A 17,684-nucleotide genomic window follows, 5' to 3' on the forward strand; every position below is an offset into this window, starting at 1 on the left:
AGAATTAGACATTGTTGAAAACAACTGAACAGCAACAACATATTAGATATAGAAAACTACAATTATCTCCATATCTGCTGTTACCTTCTCTGTACTAAAAGCAGAACAGCTAATTTCTTGACTTGCCTTAATGATAATTTCATTCTTGAAAAGGTGAGGGAACCTTCTGTTTTGGATCTAATCCTCACCAACAATGAGGAATTTGGTTCCCACTGGGAACTGTGGGGAAATCATGTGAAGAAGGGAAACTAGGAACAATGTGTTGAGGTTTTGATGAGGAAAGTTTGGGATTGATTTCAGGAAAAAGTTCCTCGCACTTACAACTAGCCAGAAGTGGAATTGACTGCCTCTAGAGAGAGCAGATTCCCCTCTTTTAAGGTCTTTAGACAAGGGCAGGACAAACTTAATTGGGTACCTTGTAGAGAGGATTCTTGGTGAATTATGTGTTGGACTATGGGGTCTCTGTGATTCCTTATAGCTCCAATAGTCTGTGATTCAATCTTTAATTTTCAAAGTCTTATCTTATTTAGTGTTGACATTAAGGAGACTAATTTATTCCTCTTGGATCTTATGAGGTTTCTATAGTGGCATAGGAAAGTGGTAGGTTTGTAAAACCAGTACTGACATATGGTGCTTCAAATGGTCATTGTGCAAATTATGGTTCAGCATCTTCCCCTTGGGAAATCTCCGAATACTAGTGTTCTCAAGGTCAGTGGCAGCAGCCAGATGAGAACTAGCACATTTTCTAGCATTTACTGTTTAAGTTGCTTGGGGAAAGACCCTTTGGCTCTCTCTATGGCATTTCAGTTGTAGATTTTTATCCATATCCTCTTACCAGTCCTCTAGAGAAAATGTAGCCAGCCTTTTGGAAATTTTCCTATTTCTCTTGTAATATTTTTCATTGATCAGGAGAGCACTTCAGCTGTCCATCTGTCCTTGCTCTCTATATATGACTGCCAGACTTTTTCTGCTTGGATAAAGTGTTCATTCCTGGATCTACCCAGAATGTCCTAAAATTGATCTCCAGCAGCCATAAGCTCCTTTTCTCTTAAATACTGTCTTGTACAATTTTGGTATGTTGTCTCATTGTTACTGTCTCTAATTAAATTGTTGGTGGTTTCTATTATTTGTTTGTGACCCACTCATTTTTTAGGATTAGGTTATTTAGTTACCAATTTTTAAGATTTGTACTTTAAAGGCCATTTATTGAATGCAGTTTTTATTGCAATATGGGCATAAAAGATGCATTTAATATTTCCTGCTTTTCTGCATTGATACTTAATTAATTTTTGTGAAGGTGCCATGCACAGTTGAGAAATATGGATACTCCTTTCAATTCCCATTCAGTATTCTCCAGAGGTCTCTCAAATCTGGTGTTTCTAAAATTCTGTTCACCTTTTAAACTTCTTGTTTATTTTATTGTTATATTTATTTAAGTCTGAGAAGCAGGTGAATTGAAGTTCCCCACTAGTATAGTTTTATTGTCTGTTTTCTCTTGTAACTCATTTAACTTTTCCTTCAAGAATTTGGATGCTATGCCATTTGGTACATGTATATTCAATATTAATATTAATTCATCATCTATGGCACCTTTTAGGAAAATGTAGTTTTCCTGTCTATATTTTTAATTAGGTCTGTTTTTGTTTTTGCTTTGTCTGAGATCATGATTGCTACCCCTGGTTTTTTTTGTTTGTTTTTTACTTCAGCTATAGATAATAATAATGGATTCTACTCTGGCTTCTTATTTTAACTCAATGTGTATCTTTCCATTTCAAGTATGTTTCATGTAAATGTGATGTAAATGTAATGTTAGATTCTGTTTTCTAATCCATTTTGCTATCCTCTTCCTTTTTATGGTTGAGTTCATCCCATTCACATTTATGGTTATGATTGTTAACTGTATATTTCCTTCCATTCTAGTCTTTTATACATATCCTTTTTTACCCTATCATTTCCTCAAGAGTCTGTTTTGCTTCTGACCACTGTGTCCCTTAATTGACCCTCTCTCTTATCCTCACCCCTTTTTCTCTTTGAAAAAAAATTATTTTTTATGTTCTTTTCTTTTTAAATTTTGAGTTCCAGATTTCCTCTCTCCCTCCCATGACTCTCCCACTTGCTGAGAAGGCAAACAATATTTCAGTCATACATGTGAAATCATGCAAAACATTTCTGTATTAGCCATATCACAAAACTAAGCCAAAAAAAAGTAAAATGAAAAAATTATACTTCAATTTGCACTCAGAGTTCTTCAGTTCTCTCTCTGGAGGTGGATAAGCATTTTTTCATCATGAGTCCTGTGGAATCATCTTGATTCACTGCAGCCAAGATCAGAGTAGCCAAAGCTTTTACATAAAAGTTCATGAGCATTACAACATTGCTGGTACTGTGCACACTGATCTCCCAGTTCTTCTCACTTCACATTGCATCAGTTCTCATAGGTCTTGCCATATTTTGTTTTTCTTATAGCACAATAGTAGTCCATCACAATCATATACCACAGTTTGTTCAGCCATTCCCCAATGGATAAGCATTCCCTCAATTTCCAATTCTTTGCCATCACAAAATTGATGCTATAAATATTTTTGTACATTTTTGCCCTTTTTCTTTGATTTTTTTTTTTTGGTACAGATCTATTAGGGGTATAGCTAAATGAAAGAATATGTACAATTTTGTAGCTCTTTGGACATAGTTCCAAATTGTTCTCCAGAATGGTTGAACAGGTTCACTACTCTACCAACAATTCATTAATGTAACTGGAGTTTCCCTCATCCCCTCCATTTGTCATTTCTAATGGTAGGTACAAGTACCTCAGAGTTATTTTAATTTGCCTTTCTCTAATCAATAGCGATTTAGAGTATTTTTTTCATATGACTTATAGCTAGGTTTTAGTTCTTTTTCTGCAAATTGCCTATTGATATCCTTTGACTATCAGTTGGGGAATAAATCTTGTTTTTATAAATTTGAGAAATATATTTGAGAAATGAGACCTTTATTGGAGAAACTTGCTATGAAAAATTTTGATACTACTTGTCTATGGTAGTAGTAGTAGTAGTAGTAGTAGTAGTAGTAGTAGTAGTAGTAGTAGGCCTCCACCAGTCATGGACGACCATGGATTAGCGCCTTGAAGAGCCACAGGCCACAGTGTGGCTGTGCAGTTTGATACGGGAGCTGCAGCTCCTGAGTGACTTATAACTGGTAACTGCCGCATCCTGTGTTGTATCTACCCCATGAGGAGTAGCTGGAGTGTCCTCTCCAGGGCACTGGCCTAGGCGGATCAATATGGAAAACAAGCTGTTGCTCATGCAGCAGGTTTCCCCTCTCTGCGACATTGGTGGATCTGAAGGAGAGGCAGAGTCAGTATAGTTTGGCACCAGTGCCACTGCAGGAGTTGCCAGAGGGATGTGATGTCCAACATCCAACTGCCTAAGGGACCCCGACTCCTGATTTTTCCTTGGGGTTAACTCCCGAAGCCTTTCCCATATTCCCATATTGTCTATGGTACTTTTAAGCAAAATGTGGTTTCTCTGATTATTTTATTTAGGTCTATTTTTGCTTTTGCTTTGTAAGAGATTACTACTCCTTCCTCTTAAAAATTCAGCTAAAGCATAATAAATTCTGTCTCAGCCTTTTATTTTAATTCTGTGTATGCCTTTTTGTTTCAAGTGTGTCTCTTATAAACATGTTGGATTCTGGTTTCTAATTCCTTCTACTATCTGCTTCCATTTTTTGTTTTAGCACATCCCATTCATATTCACAGTATGACTACTAACTGTGTATTTCCCTCTTCTGTTTATCCTTTTCTCTCTTATTTTATCCTGCTACGCCTCAAAAGTCTATTTCGTTTCTGACCACTGCCTCCTGTAATCTACCCTCTCATTTATCTCCCCCCTCTCCATATTTTTTATTTCCTTCTTCTTCTATTTTCCTATTGGGTAAGATAGATTTCTGTACCCAACTCAGTGTGTGTGTGTGTGTGTGTGTGTGTGTGTGTGTGTGTGTATACACACACACATATGTACATATACACATATACATATATAAAGCTAGTAAGTGTCAAGTGTCTGAGGCCAGATTTGAACTCAGGTCCGTCTGACTACAGGGCCAGTACTTTATCCACTGCACCACCTAGCTGCCCCCACTTCATTCATTTGAGATCATCCCAACATAATTGATTCACACCTGTGCCCCCTGTCTTTGTAGAATACTTCTAACTTTCCTAATAATGATAAACTTCTTAGTAATTACATGTATCATCTTTCTGGTATAGAGGGTGTTCAGGGAAGACTAGCACTTTTGTTATGAGGACTTGCCAAGCTCTTTTCAAGGCTGCTTATCCATCTTTGGTGTCCATCTTCACCCAACTTTCATCTGTGGCACTAAGAAACTGTAGCATGTACAGTGGCCACACCCCAGTAAAACTATCTTGGTATTTGGGCTACACCAGGTTGAGGGTAACCAACAGGCCTCACACCTGTCCATGAGATAGGGGGATGTCTACCCCAAGAATGTGAAGGATTCCCCAGTAAATGGGCAGATGAGAACAGTTTGTTTCAATGGTCATGAAGGTGACTGAAGCAGACACTATGGACACTTAGAGCTTGGTTTGTTTGCCTCAGTTTCTTCTTCAGTAAAATGAGCTGGAGGAGGAAATGGCAAACACTCCAGTATCTTTGCCAAGAAAACCTTAAATGGCATCACAGAGAGTCTGAACAGACGTGGAAGATGCCTCCTGGGCATCTTCCAGTTGTCCTGATTTGTTTTACTGCTGTACTTCAGTGACTATGGGAGAGAAAGTGAGACTGATGATTTTGTGCAACTCTGCCTCACTTAAAGCTGATTCACAAACAAGTCAATACATCACTTCATGATGTCATTGGTCCTCTTAGGAACAAAGGACAAACAACAACAATCATCTTCCCATATAGCAATGTAAACAGTTTACCTTTATTGAGTCCTTCATGAGTACTCTTTAATGTTTACCTTTTTATCCTCTTGAGTCTTCTGTTTGAATGTCAAATTTTTCTATTTTCTATTTTGGTCTTTTCATCAGAAATCCATGGAAGTCCTCCATTTCAGTCCCCAAAGGATTATGTTCAGTTTTGTTGAGTAGATTGTTCTTGGTTGTAATCCTAGCTCATTTGCCTTCCAGAATATCATATTCCAAGACCTCCAGTGGAAGCTGTTAAATCTTGTGTGATCATGATTGTGGCTCTATAATATCTGAATTGGGTTTTTTTTGGCCGCTTGAAGTATTTTCTTCTTGATTTGGGAGCTCTAGAATTTGGCCATAATTTTGCTAGGAGTGTTCATTTTGGGGTTTCTTTCAGGAAGGTGATTAGTGTATTCTTTCAATTTCTATTTTGCCCTCTGGATCTAAGATATTGGGACAGTTTTCCTTTATAATTTTTTTGAAATATTATGTCTAGGGTCTTTTTTTTTTTGGTCATGGCTTTCAGGTGGTCTAATAATTCTTTTTTAAAAATTAACACCAGTTAGGAGCAGCTAGGTGGTACAGTGGATAAAGCACTGGCCCTGGATTCAGGAGGACCTGAGTTAAAATCCAGCCTCAGACACTTGACACTTAAGTGACCTTGGGCAAGTCACTTAACCCCAATTGCCTCACCAAAAAAAAAAATAATAACATCAGTCTATATTGTTGTTGTTCGCCCTTCATTCTTTTTTTTTCCCTTTTTTTTTTTGGCAGGGCAATGAGGGTTAAGTGACTTGCCCAGGGTCACACAGCTAGTAAGTGTCAAGTGTCTGAGGCCGGATTTGAACTCAGGTCCTCCTGGATCCAGGGCTGGTGCTTTATCCACTGAGCCACCTAGCTGCCCCCATTCTTTTTTTTTTTTTTTTTGCATATAAGGTATTTTATTTTTTCCGTCACATGTAAAGATAGTTCTCAACTTTTGTTTATAGAAGCTTTACAATTTCAGATTTTTCTCCTTCCCTCCCCTCCCTCCCCCCTCCCCTAGACAGCAGGTAATCTGATATAGGTTATATCTATATATCTCTATACATATACATATAGATATATACACACACACACACACACACACACACACATATATATATATATATATATACACATAATAACATTAATCCTATTTCTGCATTAATCCTGTTACAAGAGAAAAAATCAGAGCAGTGATGCAAAACCTCAAAATAGAAAAAAAAAAACAACAGCACCCAAAACAAAAGAAATAGTATGGTTCAATCAGCATCTATACTCCACAGTTCTTTTTTTTTTCCCCTGGATTTGGAGATCCTCTTCCATCATGAGTTCCCTGGAACTCTTCTGTACCATTGCATTGGTGAGAAGAATATAGTCCATCACAGTAGGTCAACACTCAATGTTGATGATACTGTGTACAATGTTCTTCTAGTTCTACTCATCTCACTCATCATCAGCTCACGTAAGACCCTCCAGGTTTCTCTGAACTCCTCCTGCTCATCATTTCTTACAGCATGTTAGTATTCCATTGTATTCATATACCACAACTTGTCCAGCCATTCCCCAATGGATGGGCACCCCCTCAACTTCCAATTCCTTGCTATCACGTAAAGAGCAGCTATCAATATTTTTGTACATGTGGGTCCCTTTCCCCCTTCCATGATTTCTTTGGGAAAAAGACCTAAAAGTGGAATTGCTGGGTCAAAGGGTATGCACAGCTTTATTGCCCTTTGGGCATAATTCCAAATTGCTCTCCAGAATGGTTGGATCAGTTCACAGCTCCACCAACAATGAATTAGTGTTCCAATTTTCCCACAGCTTCTCCAACATTTATTATTTTCCTTTTTTGTCATTTTAGCCAATCTGATAGGTGTCAGGTGGTACCTCAGAGTTGTTTTAATTTGCATCTCTCTAATCATTAGAGATTTAGAGCGTTTTTTCATATGGGAATAGATAGCTTTGGTTTCTTCATCAGAAAACTGCCTGTTCATATCCTTTGACCATTTCTCAATTGGGGAATGACTTGGATTCTTATAAATTTGATTTAATTCCCTATATATTTTAGAGATGAGGCCTTTATCAGAAGCACTGGCCTCAAAAATTGTTTCCCAGCTTTCTGCCTCCCTTCTAATTTTGGATGCATTGCTTCTGTTTGTACAAAAATTTTTAAATTTGATATAATCAAAATCATCCATTTTGCATTTTATAATATACTCTATCTCTTGTTTGGTCAAAAACTGTTTTCCTTTCCTAAGATCTGATAGGTACACTATTCCTTTCTCTCCTAATTTACCTATGGTATCACCTCTTATGTCTAAATCATGTATCCATTTTGACTTTATTTTAGTATAAGGTATAAGATGTTGGTCTATGCCTAATTTCTGCCATACTATCTTCCAGTTTTCCCAGCAGTTTTTGTCAAATACTGAGTTCCTATCCCAGAAGCTGGAGTCTTTGGGTTCATCAAACACTACATTACTAGTGTCATTTACTACTGCATTTCCTGAGCCTAGCCTATTCCATTGATCTACCACTCTATTTTTTAGCCAGTACCAGATAGTTTTGATGACTGCCGCTTTATAGTAAAGCTCCAGGTTTGGTACCGCTAACCCACCTTCCTGTGAATTTTTTTTCATTATTTCCCTGGATATTCTTGATTTTTTGTTTTTCCAGATGAATTTTGTTATTATTTTTTCTAGCTGTATAAAATAATTTTTAGGTAGTCTGATTGGTATGGCACTGAATAAGTAAATTAATTTAGGCAGTATTGTCATTTTTACTATATTAGCTCTGCCTATCCATGAGCAATTGATATCTTTCCAATTATTTAGATCTGATTTGATTTGTGTGAAGAGTGTTTGGTAGTTGTGTTCATAGAGTTCCTGGGTTTGTCTTGGCAAGTAGACTCCCAAGTATTTTATATTATCTACCGTTACTTTAAATGGAATTTCTCTTTCTATCTCTTGCTGCTGGACTTTGTTGGTCATGTATAGAAATGCTGATGATTTGTGTGGATTTATTTTATATCCTGCTACTTTGCTAAAGTTCATTCTTTTTTTTTTAAACAAATTTTGACATCAGTTTTTTAAAACTTTGTGTTCCAACTTCTCTTCTTCCCTCCCTTCCCACCCTCACCCTCAAGAACTCAAGCACTTCAATATAAGTTATACATGAGTAGTCATAGAAAACATCCCCACATTAACTAGGTTTTGAGAGAAAACAGTTAAAAACCAAAACTTCAGATTAAGGAATTGTCAAACAAAAAAAAAAAACCACGTGTTTCAATCTGTTTTCAGATACCATCAGTTCTTTCTCTGTAGATGGATTGCAATTTTCATAAGTCCTTCAGGGTTACATTGGATCATTCATTGCCTTGCTGAAAATAACCATGTGCTTCCCATCAGATCATATTACACTATTGCTGTTATTTTGTATGCAGTACATTTAACTCTGCTTCAGTTCTTGTAGGTCTTTCTAGGCTTTTCTGATAGCATCCTGTTCATCATAACTTTATATAGTACCTTAAACTTGACAAAGAATTTTCTTCACAATAGTCCAGCAAAGTAGGTACCATACATTTTGCCATTATAGTCAATCATCATAAGCATTTCCCTCCATCCTATTCCCTGCCCATGATATTTACTCTATTTTCTATCTTCTTTTAGTCTATTCCTCCTCAAAAGTGTTTTACTTCTGACTTCCCCCTCCCCCACTCTGCCCTCCCTTCTTTCACCCTTCCCTCCTTATCCTTTTCCCCTCCTACTTTCCTGTAGAGTTAAATAGATTACTCCTTCCGGTTGGGTGTGAATGTTATTCCCTCCTTGAGTCCACTCTGATGAGATTAAGGTCTTTGAGCTAATTCTGTGTTCTAAATTTTTCTTCCTCCTTCCCTCCTCAACCATCCCTATGAAATCAAGCAATTCAATATGCCATACTGGTGCACTTATGCAGAACATCTTTACCTTCCTTGAAAGTGTTTTGCTTTTTACTGGTCTTTCTTCCAATCTGCCCTTCCCTCCTTCCCCTCTTCTCCCTCCTCCTTATCTCCCTCCCCTCCCACTTTCCCTCAGGGCAAAAATATATTACTATACCCATTTGAATATGTATGTTATTCCCTCTTTGAGCCAATTCTGATGATAGTAAGGTTCATTTACTCCCCCAATCCTTCTCCATCTTCCCCTCCCCTCCATAAGCTTTTTTCTTGTTTCCTTCATGTGAACTACCTCTCCCCAGTCCACCTCTCCCCTTCCCCCTCCCCCAGTCTATTCCTCCTACCTCTCAACCCTATTTTAAAGATGTTATCATGGGTTAGTTAGTTGGCACAATGGACAAAGCACCAGCCCTGGATCCAGGAGGCCCTGAGCCCAAATCTGGTCCCAGACATAAGACAGCTCACCCTGTTTGCTCCACAAAGAACAAGGATAAATAAAAAAGAAATGCTTTACAGATATCATCCCTTCATATTCAGTTCATACCTGTGTCCTCTGTGTATTCCTTACTGAGAATGTTCTTATGAGTTTGTAGTATTATCTTCCCATGTAGGAATGTAAACAGTTTAATCTTTTAATATCCCTCATAATTTCTTTTTCCTCTTTGCCTTTTTATGCTTCTCCAGGGTCTTGCATTTGAAAGTCAAATTTTCTATTGAGTTCAGGTCTTTTCATCACAAATGCCTGAAAGTCTTCTTTTCATTGAAGTCCCATTTTTTCCTCTGAAAGATTATAATCAGTTTTTTCTGGGGATGTGATTCTTGGCTGTAGTCCCAGTTCCTTTGCCTTCTGGAATATAATATCCCATGCCCTCCAGTACTTTAATGTAGATGTTGCTAGATCTTGTTTTATCCTTATTGTAGCTCCACAGTATTTTAATTCCTTTTTTTCTAGCAGTTTGCAATATTTTCTCCTTGATCTGGGAACTCTGGAGTTTGGCTATAATATTCCTGGAAGTTTTCCTTTTGGGATCTCTTTCAGGAGGTGATTGGTGGATTCTTTCACTTTCTGTTTTGCCTTCTGCTTTTAGAATATCAGGGCAATTTTCCCTGATGATCTCTTGGAAGATGCTGTCTAAACTCTTATTTTGGTCATGGTTTTCAGGTAGTCCAATGATTTTCAAACAATCACTCCTGGATCTATTTTCCAGGTCAGCTGTTTTTCCAAGGAGATATTTCATATTGCCCTCTATTTTTTATTCATTTGGATTTGCTTTACTGTGTTTTGGTTTCTCATAAAGTCACTAGCTTCCATTTGTTCAGTCCTAGTTCTTAGGCAATAATTCTCTTCAGAGAGCTTTATATTTCCTTTTCCATTTGGGTTTTCAAGCTGTTGACTTTTTTCTCATGATTCTTCTGCATTGCTCTCATTTCTCTTTCCATTCTTTCCTCCACCTCTCTAAATCTTCCTTCTGTCTTTCCCACTTTCTCTTCAGAGTCCCTTTTGAGTGCTTCCATGGCCTGAGACCAATTCATATTTTTCTTGGAAGCTTTGGATGTAGGGGCCCTGAGGTTTCTATCCTCTTCTGAGGGTGCACCTTGATCTTCCCTGTAGCTAAAGAAACTTTCTATTGTTCTCAACTTTCTTTGCATGCTCACCTTGCCATTTTTCACTTGACTTCCAAGCTACACTGACCTAAGCTTCAGAGGGTCCCAGGTATTTTGGTTTGAGGGAAGGCAGGTTTTTCCTCTCACCTGGCCTGTTCTCTGGTCTGAAGATAACCTCAAGCCAACTTGCTAGTTAACCAGCCAACAGAGTGCTGGGGTGGTTCTTAGCTTTGATGAGCCTGTGCCCCTCCCCCACCTGGGCCTCCCATTGCTCAGGATTTCTTCCGGATTCCCTGCTGGGGTGGGATAGCCAAATTCCTCCTTAGGTCCTACAGACACCCCTGCACTTTCCCCCCCAGTCAACCATTCAGCCCTCTCACCTGACCATAAGCTTAGTTCCAGAAGATGCTGGTGTTGCTGCTGATTTGGAAGCTCAGGGGTAAGTTCCTCTTTTGTAGTGTGTCTGGGGTCTATGTCGGCACAATTACGGGGTTGGACTCTACTTGAAGCCCAGTACAGCCCTCTTTAATCTGGAAAAAATCTCAGCCTGTCTTTTTGTGGATTTTTCCATTCCAGGGCTTGTTTTATTGCTGTTTGGGGGGCAGGGGGGTGGTAATTGTGTGAGGAGCTGTGTGCATTTAATGTCTTTCTTCCACCATCGTGGCTCCACCCTGCCTCCAATAATTCTTAAATTATCTCTCCTCAACTATTTTCCAGGTCATTTGTTTTTCCTGTGAGATATTTAATAGTTTCTTATAGTTTTTCATTCTTTTGGCTTTGTATTATTGTTTCTTGAGGTCTCATGGAGTTATTAGCTTCCATTTGCCCAATTTAAATATTAAGGAATTATTTTCCTTAGTGAGATTTTGTACCTCCTTTTTGATTTGGCTTATTCTTTTTTTAAAGGGAGTCCTTTTCTTTTACCATTCTTTCCTTCTTTTGAGATCATTCCAACATAACAGAATCACACCCAGGCCTTTTGTTTAAGTAGACTTCGTCTAAGACCCCTCCTGATGATAAAGTTCCGAGGGGTTACATGTATCATCTTTCCATATAAGAATATATGATTTCTGACTCATGTTTAACTTTTTATTTTTCTCTTGAGTCATGTCTAAATGTCATATTTTCTATTCATCTCTGGTCTTTTCATCAGGAATGCTTCAAAGTCCTTTATTTCATTAAATGTCTATTTCTCTTTAGAATCATACTGTTTTGTGGGGTAGATTATTCTTGGTTGTAACTACTAACTCCTTTGCCTTCTGGAATTTCATTTCCCAAGCCCTCCTGTCTTTTATTGTGGTAGCTGCTAAATCTTGCATGATACTGACTGTGGTGCTATGGTATTTGAATTATTTCTGTTTGGCTGCTTTTAGTGTTTTCTCTTTGATCTGGGACTTCTGGATTTTGGCTATAATATTCCTGGGAATTTTCATTATTGGGTTTCTTTCAGGAGAGACTAGTGGAATTCTGAGTCTGTGGGTCTACAAGTTTTTGTTTCTTCTAAAGTGGCATGATCCAGGGTAAAGTCTGTTCACTGTCCTCCTTGTCTGCATTCTGTTAGTTCTTGATCCAATCTGAGGCTTACTCAATGTGTGATTGAGTTTTAGTGGACTCCTGTTGGGTTCAGTCACTATTTGCTCTCTAGGAGCAAACTGCTGACTCCCCTTTGGTTTTTCTCTCCTGGTCTGGTTATTCTACTGCAGGCTTATGTGTTGGGCTAAAGAGTAGAACTGAGTACCCCTTCTGCTCCTGGACTAAGAGCAACACAGCTATGGTTCTGGAACTTGTTCTTTGCTCCTTACACAGGTAGGGTTCCTGTTCCTTCCTGACCTTGATACCTCCACTCTGCTCTGGAACTGTGACTTGGAACTGGGTAATGGACAATGGAGCTGTGTAATAATGGCATCTATTCCTGCTCCTGGTCCTGGTTCCCTGGTGCCCTGGGATCTTTCTGCCTGGGTGCTTCCCGTCCTAGTGGTTGGTTCCCTTACTATCCTTGGGTGCTGAAATGCTCCCCACCACTGCAACCACTGCTGCAGCCACTTTCCTTCACTGTGTTCCTGGCCAGTGCCTGCAGATTGCTTTGTCCATCTTCCTAAGGTACCTAATGCTGGAAAAATGATTCACTATGATTTTTTTCCTTGTCTTTCACAATCCGAATTTGGTCTAGTGCTTTTTCTAGGTTGTAGTTGTGTAGGTTCTGGGGAAACTAAGACAAAAATGCTACCTCTCAATCTACCATCTTTATTCTTAACCTGCCCAAATTACTTTCCAGAAAAATTGTATCAATTCAGAGCTCCACCAATAATGTATTAGTATGCATGTCTTTCCCCAGCCCCTCCAGAATAGACTATTTCCATTTTCTGTCATATTTGCCAATTTGCTGGGTGTAAGACAAAACCTCAGGGTTGTTTTGATTTCCATTGCTCTTATTTTTAGTGATTTAGGGAATTCTTTTGTGTCACTGTTGTTTAGTTGTTTTTTAATCATGTCTAACTCTTGGTGACCCCTTTTGGAGTTTTCTTGGCAGAGAAATTGGAGTAGTTTGCCATTTTCTTCTCAAGTTCATTTTACAGATGAGGAAACTGAGGCAAATAGGGTGAAGTGATTTGCCCAGGGTCACCCAGTCTTCCTGACTGTAGGCCTGGCATTATATCCACTGAGTCCCCTAGCTGCCTTTGGGTGGCTGTTAATAGTATGCAATTCTCTACCCCACCCCCTGAGCTGTCTTTCCATGTCCTTTGACCACTTCTCTATTGAGAAATGGTTTTTGCTTTTATATACTTCTATTAGTTGGACCTATGGCTTTTTTTTTATTTTTATTTTTTTAGTGAGGCAATTGGGGTTAAGTGACTTGCCCAGGGTCACTCAGCTAGTAAGTGTTAAGTGTCTGAGGCCGGATTTGAACTCAGGTACTCCTGACTCCAGGGCCGGTGCTCTATCCACTGCGCCATCTAGCTGCCCCCTATGGCTTTTTAATCTTAGTATTTTTAGCCCCTTAATGCCATTTGCACTAATGGATGTTTATTTGTTTTTATGGTTTTTTGTCTTACCCCTCTTGGCTTCCCACCCTCTTGATGATCCCTTCCCTTTTCTTCTCTTCCTCATTCTATTTCATGCTATTTTCTTCCATCAGGCTTCCATTTCTTTTATGTGGATGCAGTTCTCTGATTTTCTATAGTTTAGGCAGCTTGGTGGTCCATTAGACTCATCCTGGAAGAACTTCAGGTCTTTTTTAATGCCAGAGTCCTTGAAAACCAGGGTCCCTAAGAATATCTTGACTGATTGCTGCCTTGGGAACTGGAAAACATCAAGACTGTTACAATCCTTGGGGGGGACTGCAAAAGTGGCCAGGCCTTGGGGCTGATGAATTTGGCCCAGGGCACCAAATTCACTTTTAGTTCAGGCATTTTGAATCTTGGCATATCCTTTCATCTGCATAGAAGAATGTTTTTTACCATAAATTTAGAACTGGTTGTAACATCACCAAAAGGTTGCACCTGGAACTGCTAAGGAATTTTAGGTTATTGTACAACATTAAATGCGCAAGAACCTCCTGGTCTTTATTTGACAAAGTTTGTCTTTGTAGATTCCTCTTTTTGGAGCCAAGTCTTTGGGCAGAAGAAGCCCAGATGGGCCTGCGCTGAGCAAAGCTGAATTTGTTGAGAAAGTTCGTCAGAGCAACCAAGCCTGTCATGATGGAGATTTCAACACAGCCATTGTTCTGTATAATGAGGCACTCGCAGTGGACCCCCAGAACTGTATCCTGTATAGTAATCGGTCTGCAGCTTACCTGAAAATCCAGGAGTATCATAAGGCCCTGGACGATGCGATCAAAGCCCGACTCCTGAATCCCAAATGGCCAAAGGTAGGAAGCTCATTTTTGTGCAGAGAACTTTGATATCTTGATAGTCTTTTTCACGTAAGATTTTATTGAATCTGAAAGGCTGTTACATTTTTAATAGCTTGCATTCCAGTGGATGACATGATTTTATTCAGTTACGATGAATAAATTCCTCATATGTATCTTGAAACATTGTATTTTTTTTTAGGGAGGTTAGTTTTTGTTGATATAGTTGGAATTTTTCCTACTTTTTCTTAACTTCTTAGAAACCTGTTTTTCCTGGTTTTGGCCAGGGTCTTGGACACAGTGTTTTTGAAAATTGCTCTCCACTGTATGACGACAAGACTTTTTTTCCGGAACATAGAATAACTGACTTTGCTTTGCTCGTTGATGACTTTGTTCTCTGTATTTTAAAATGGTGTTCTTTGAATGAAACTGCCTCATAAATAAATTGTTGTAATGGTTGGGATACCAGTCACAAAACAAGGCGATCTCTGTTGGGCAGGTGCTTGATTTTCAGTAGACTTCTATGGTTTTGCTCGGCTTCCTTTTCCTAGTACTAGACAGAAGTCTGCTCAAGTTATATTTTGTTATAGGTCATGAAACCATTTTGAATACACTCTGCATCCTACATGTATAATGAATGTCAATACAAATTTTAAAAAATACATTTTTATTGGTATTTTTTGTTTTTATATTATAAACATTTCCCCTATCTTACCCCCTCTCAGAGAGCCATCTCATAAACAGAGGGGGTTCTTTTAGAGAAAAAGTGGAAGAAAAAAATTCAGCCAATCTGAGGCAGTGTTGCACATCTTTGTACTTTACACATCTGCAAAGGAATGGGGCGGGACTCTTCTCATAGTTCTTCTTGGGGTCCACATGTGTTCTTTGTAACCTTGTTTGGTGGTGGTTCTTCTTTCTATTTACATTGTTATATGCTTGTGATACATATTTCCCAGAGAATATACTTGATAGGCTCCTTAGTGTCCACCCAGTAGCATGTGGTGTTGCTGTATTATTATTATTTTTTGTCATTGTTCTATTCCTTCTATGGTATTTCAAGTATCATTTTCTCTTCATGAGGGTTTTTTTTTCCCAGGGCAATGAGGGTTAAGTGACTTGCCCAGGGTCACGTAGCTAGTAAGTGTCAGGTGTCTGAGGTCAGATTTGAACTCAGGTCCTCCTGAATCCAGGGCCAGTGCTTTATCCACTGCACCACCTAGCTGCACCTCTTCATGAGTTATTACAATAGTATATTATTACTGGTAGGTTTTCTTTATTACAAGAATATATAGAACAAATTTAATAGAAACTTAACATTTCTATAGCCCCTTTCCTCTGCAGGTGCAAATTAGTGGAATTTACTTGTAAAGAGTTTGATGATCACTTATCCTTTAGAAAGAATAATAAGCTTTTATATTTATAGGAAGATATGTCATCTTAGAGATGAGGAAACTCAAGCTCAGAGAAACTGTGACAGGTTCAAGGTCACAGATCACAAGAGGCAGTGACAGGACTAGAAGCCTAGGGCTCTTTCTGGCCATCTATGACATTAAGGGATTCTACACTCTCCTGATAATCTCATTAGCTCCCAGGGGTGTAACTGTTACCTTCATAAGATGATCCTCACACTCATAAACATGCATGCACATGATATACATAGTACGTAGGTACCTACATGTATGTATACATAGGTACATATCTTTAATACATGCTGTATATACATGTATGCACACATGTATATACATGTTTGGCCATACTTATATATGTATATTTATACCTATACCCGTCTGTCCATCCATCCGTCCATCCATCCATCCCTCAGCTTTCTTTGTAGTCCAACTCTCATAGCCATACATTGCTACTGGAAAAACCATAACTTTGATTATATGGACCTTTGTTGGCAAAGGTCTCTGCCTTTTAGTTTGCTGTCCAGATTCACCATATCTTTCCTTCCAAGGAGCAAACATCTTTTAATTTCATGACTACAGTCACCATCTACGGTTATCGTTGAGCTCTAAAATATAAAATCTGACACCGTTCCATTTCTTTTCCCTCTATTTGCCAGGAAGTGATGGAACCAATTGCCAAGATTTTAGTTTTTTTATGTTAAGCTTCAATCCCACTTTTACACTTCCCTCTTTCACCCTCATCAAGAAGCTTCTTAATTCCTCTTCACTTTCTGCCATCAAAGTGGTATCATCTACATACCTGTGATATTGTTGATATTTCTCCTGGCAACTTTGATTCTGGCTTTTGATTAGTTCAGCCTGGCATTTTGCATCATGTACTCTGCATATAAGTTAAATAAATAAGGGGACAATATATAGCCTTGTCATATTTCTTTCCCAATATTAAACCAATTGATCTTTCCATTTTCTATTGTTTTTTGGCTCATGTACAGGTTTCTCAGAAAATTAAATAATATGCTCTGGTACTCCCATCTTTTTGAGGATTTGCCACATTTTGTTGTGATCCAGGCCATCAGACACTTTAGTGTAGTCATTAAAGCAGAAGTAGATGTTTTCTGGAACTCCTTGGCTTTCTCCATAACACTGAGAAGGTTCGCAATTTGGTCTTTAGTTCCTCTGCCTCTTCAGAAACCAGTCTGCTCTTCTGGTAATTCTTGATTCATATATTGCTGAAGGTGAGCTTGCAGAATCCTAACTCTAACCTTGCTGGTGTATGAAATGAGTGCAATTGTATGAGGACTTGAATATTCTTTGGCATTGTCCTTCTTTAGGATTTGGATATAAACTGATTTTTTCCAATCCAGTGGCCACTGTTGAGTTTTCCACCTTTGCTGGCATATTGAGTGCAACACTTGAATAGCATCATCTTCAGGTGGAATTCTGTCACTTCCACCAGTCTAATTGTTAGCAGTGCTTCCCAAGGCCACTTGACTTCATACTCCAGGATATCTGGCTCTAGATCAGTAACCATACCATCATGGTTATCAGTGATGTTAAGATCTTTATTGTATAGTTCTTTTTTGTGTGCTTGCCACTTCTTCTTAATCTCTTGTGCATCTCTTAAGTCCCTACCATTTTTGTCTTTTATCATGCCCATTTTTGCATGAAACATTTCCTTGTTATCTCTAATTTTCTTGAAGAGATCTCTCATCTTTTCCATTCTATTATTAACTATTCCTTTTGTGGGAATTTATTTTGATATGGGTACCCTGCCTTTGGGATGAGATTAAAAAGCCTTAGGCCCTCAAGGTTTTTTCTTTGTGAGAGGCTGGTGCCCCTCCCCCTCCACTTCAGCTGAGCCCTTAAAAAAGCCCCATGGGCTTTTCAGGACCACAGCTGGGAGGGGGGGAAGCCCCAGCTCCCTATGCCCTGAGG

General features: G+C 38.7%; 1 protein-coding gene across 1 annotated transcript in view; it reads left to right on the forward strand.

Annotated features, from left to right (window-relative positions):
* TTC28 (tetratricopeptide repeat domain 28) overlaps positions 1 to 17,684 on the forward strand; it is a 668,012-nt gene that overhangs the window by 30,433 nt on the left and 619,895 nt on the right. Inside the window, exon 2 of the mRNA XM_043977397.1 lies at positions 14,080 to 14,358. Coding sequence (XP_043833332.1) covers positions 14,080 to 14,358 — 279 coding nt within the window. The remainder of the gene's footprint in view (positions 1 to 14,079; positions 14,359 to 17,684) is intronic.

Source organism: Dromiciops gliroides, chromosome 1 (assembly GCF_019393635.1).
Source record: "Dromiciops gliroides isolate mDroGli1 chromosome 1, mDroGli1.pri, whole genome shotgun sequence".
NCBI lineage: Eukaryota > Metazoa > Chordata > Mammalia > Microbiotheria > Microbiotheriidae > Dromiciops > Dromiciops gliroides.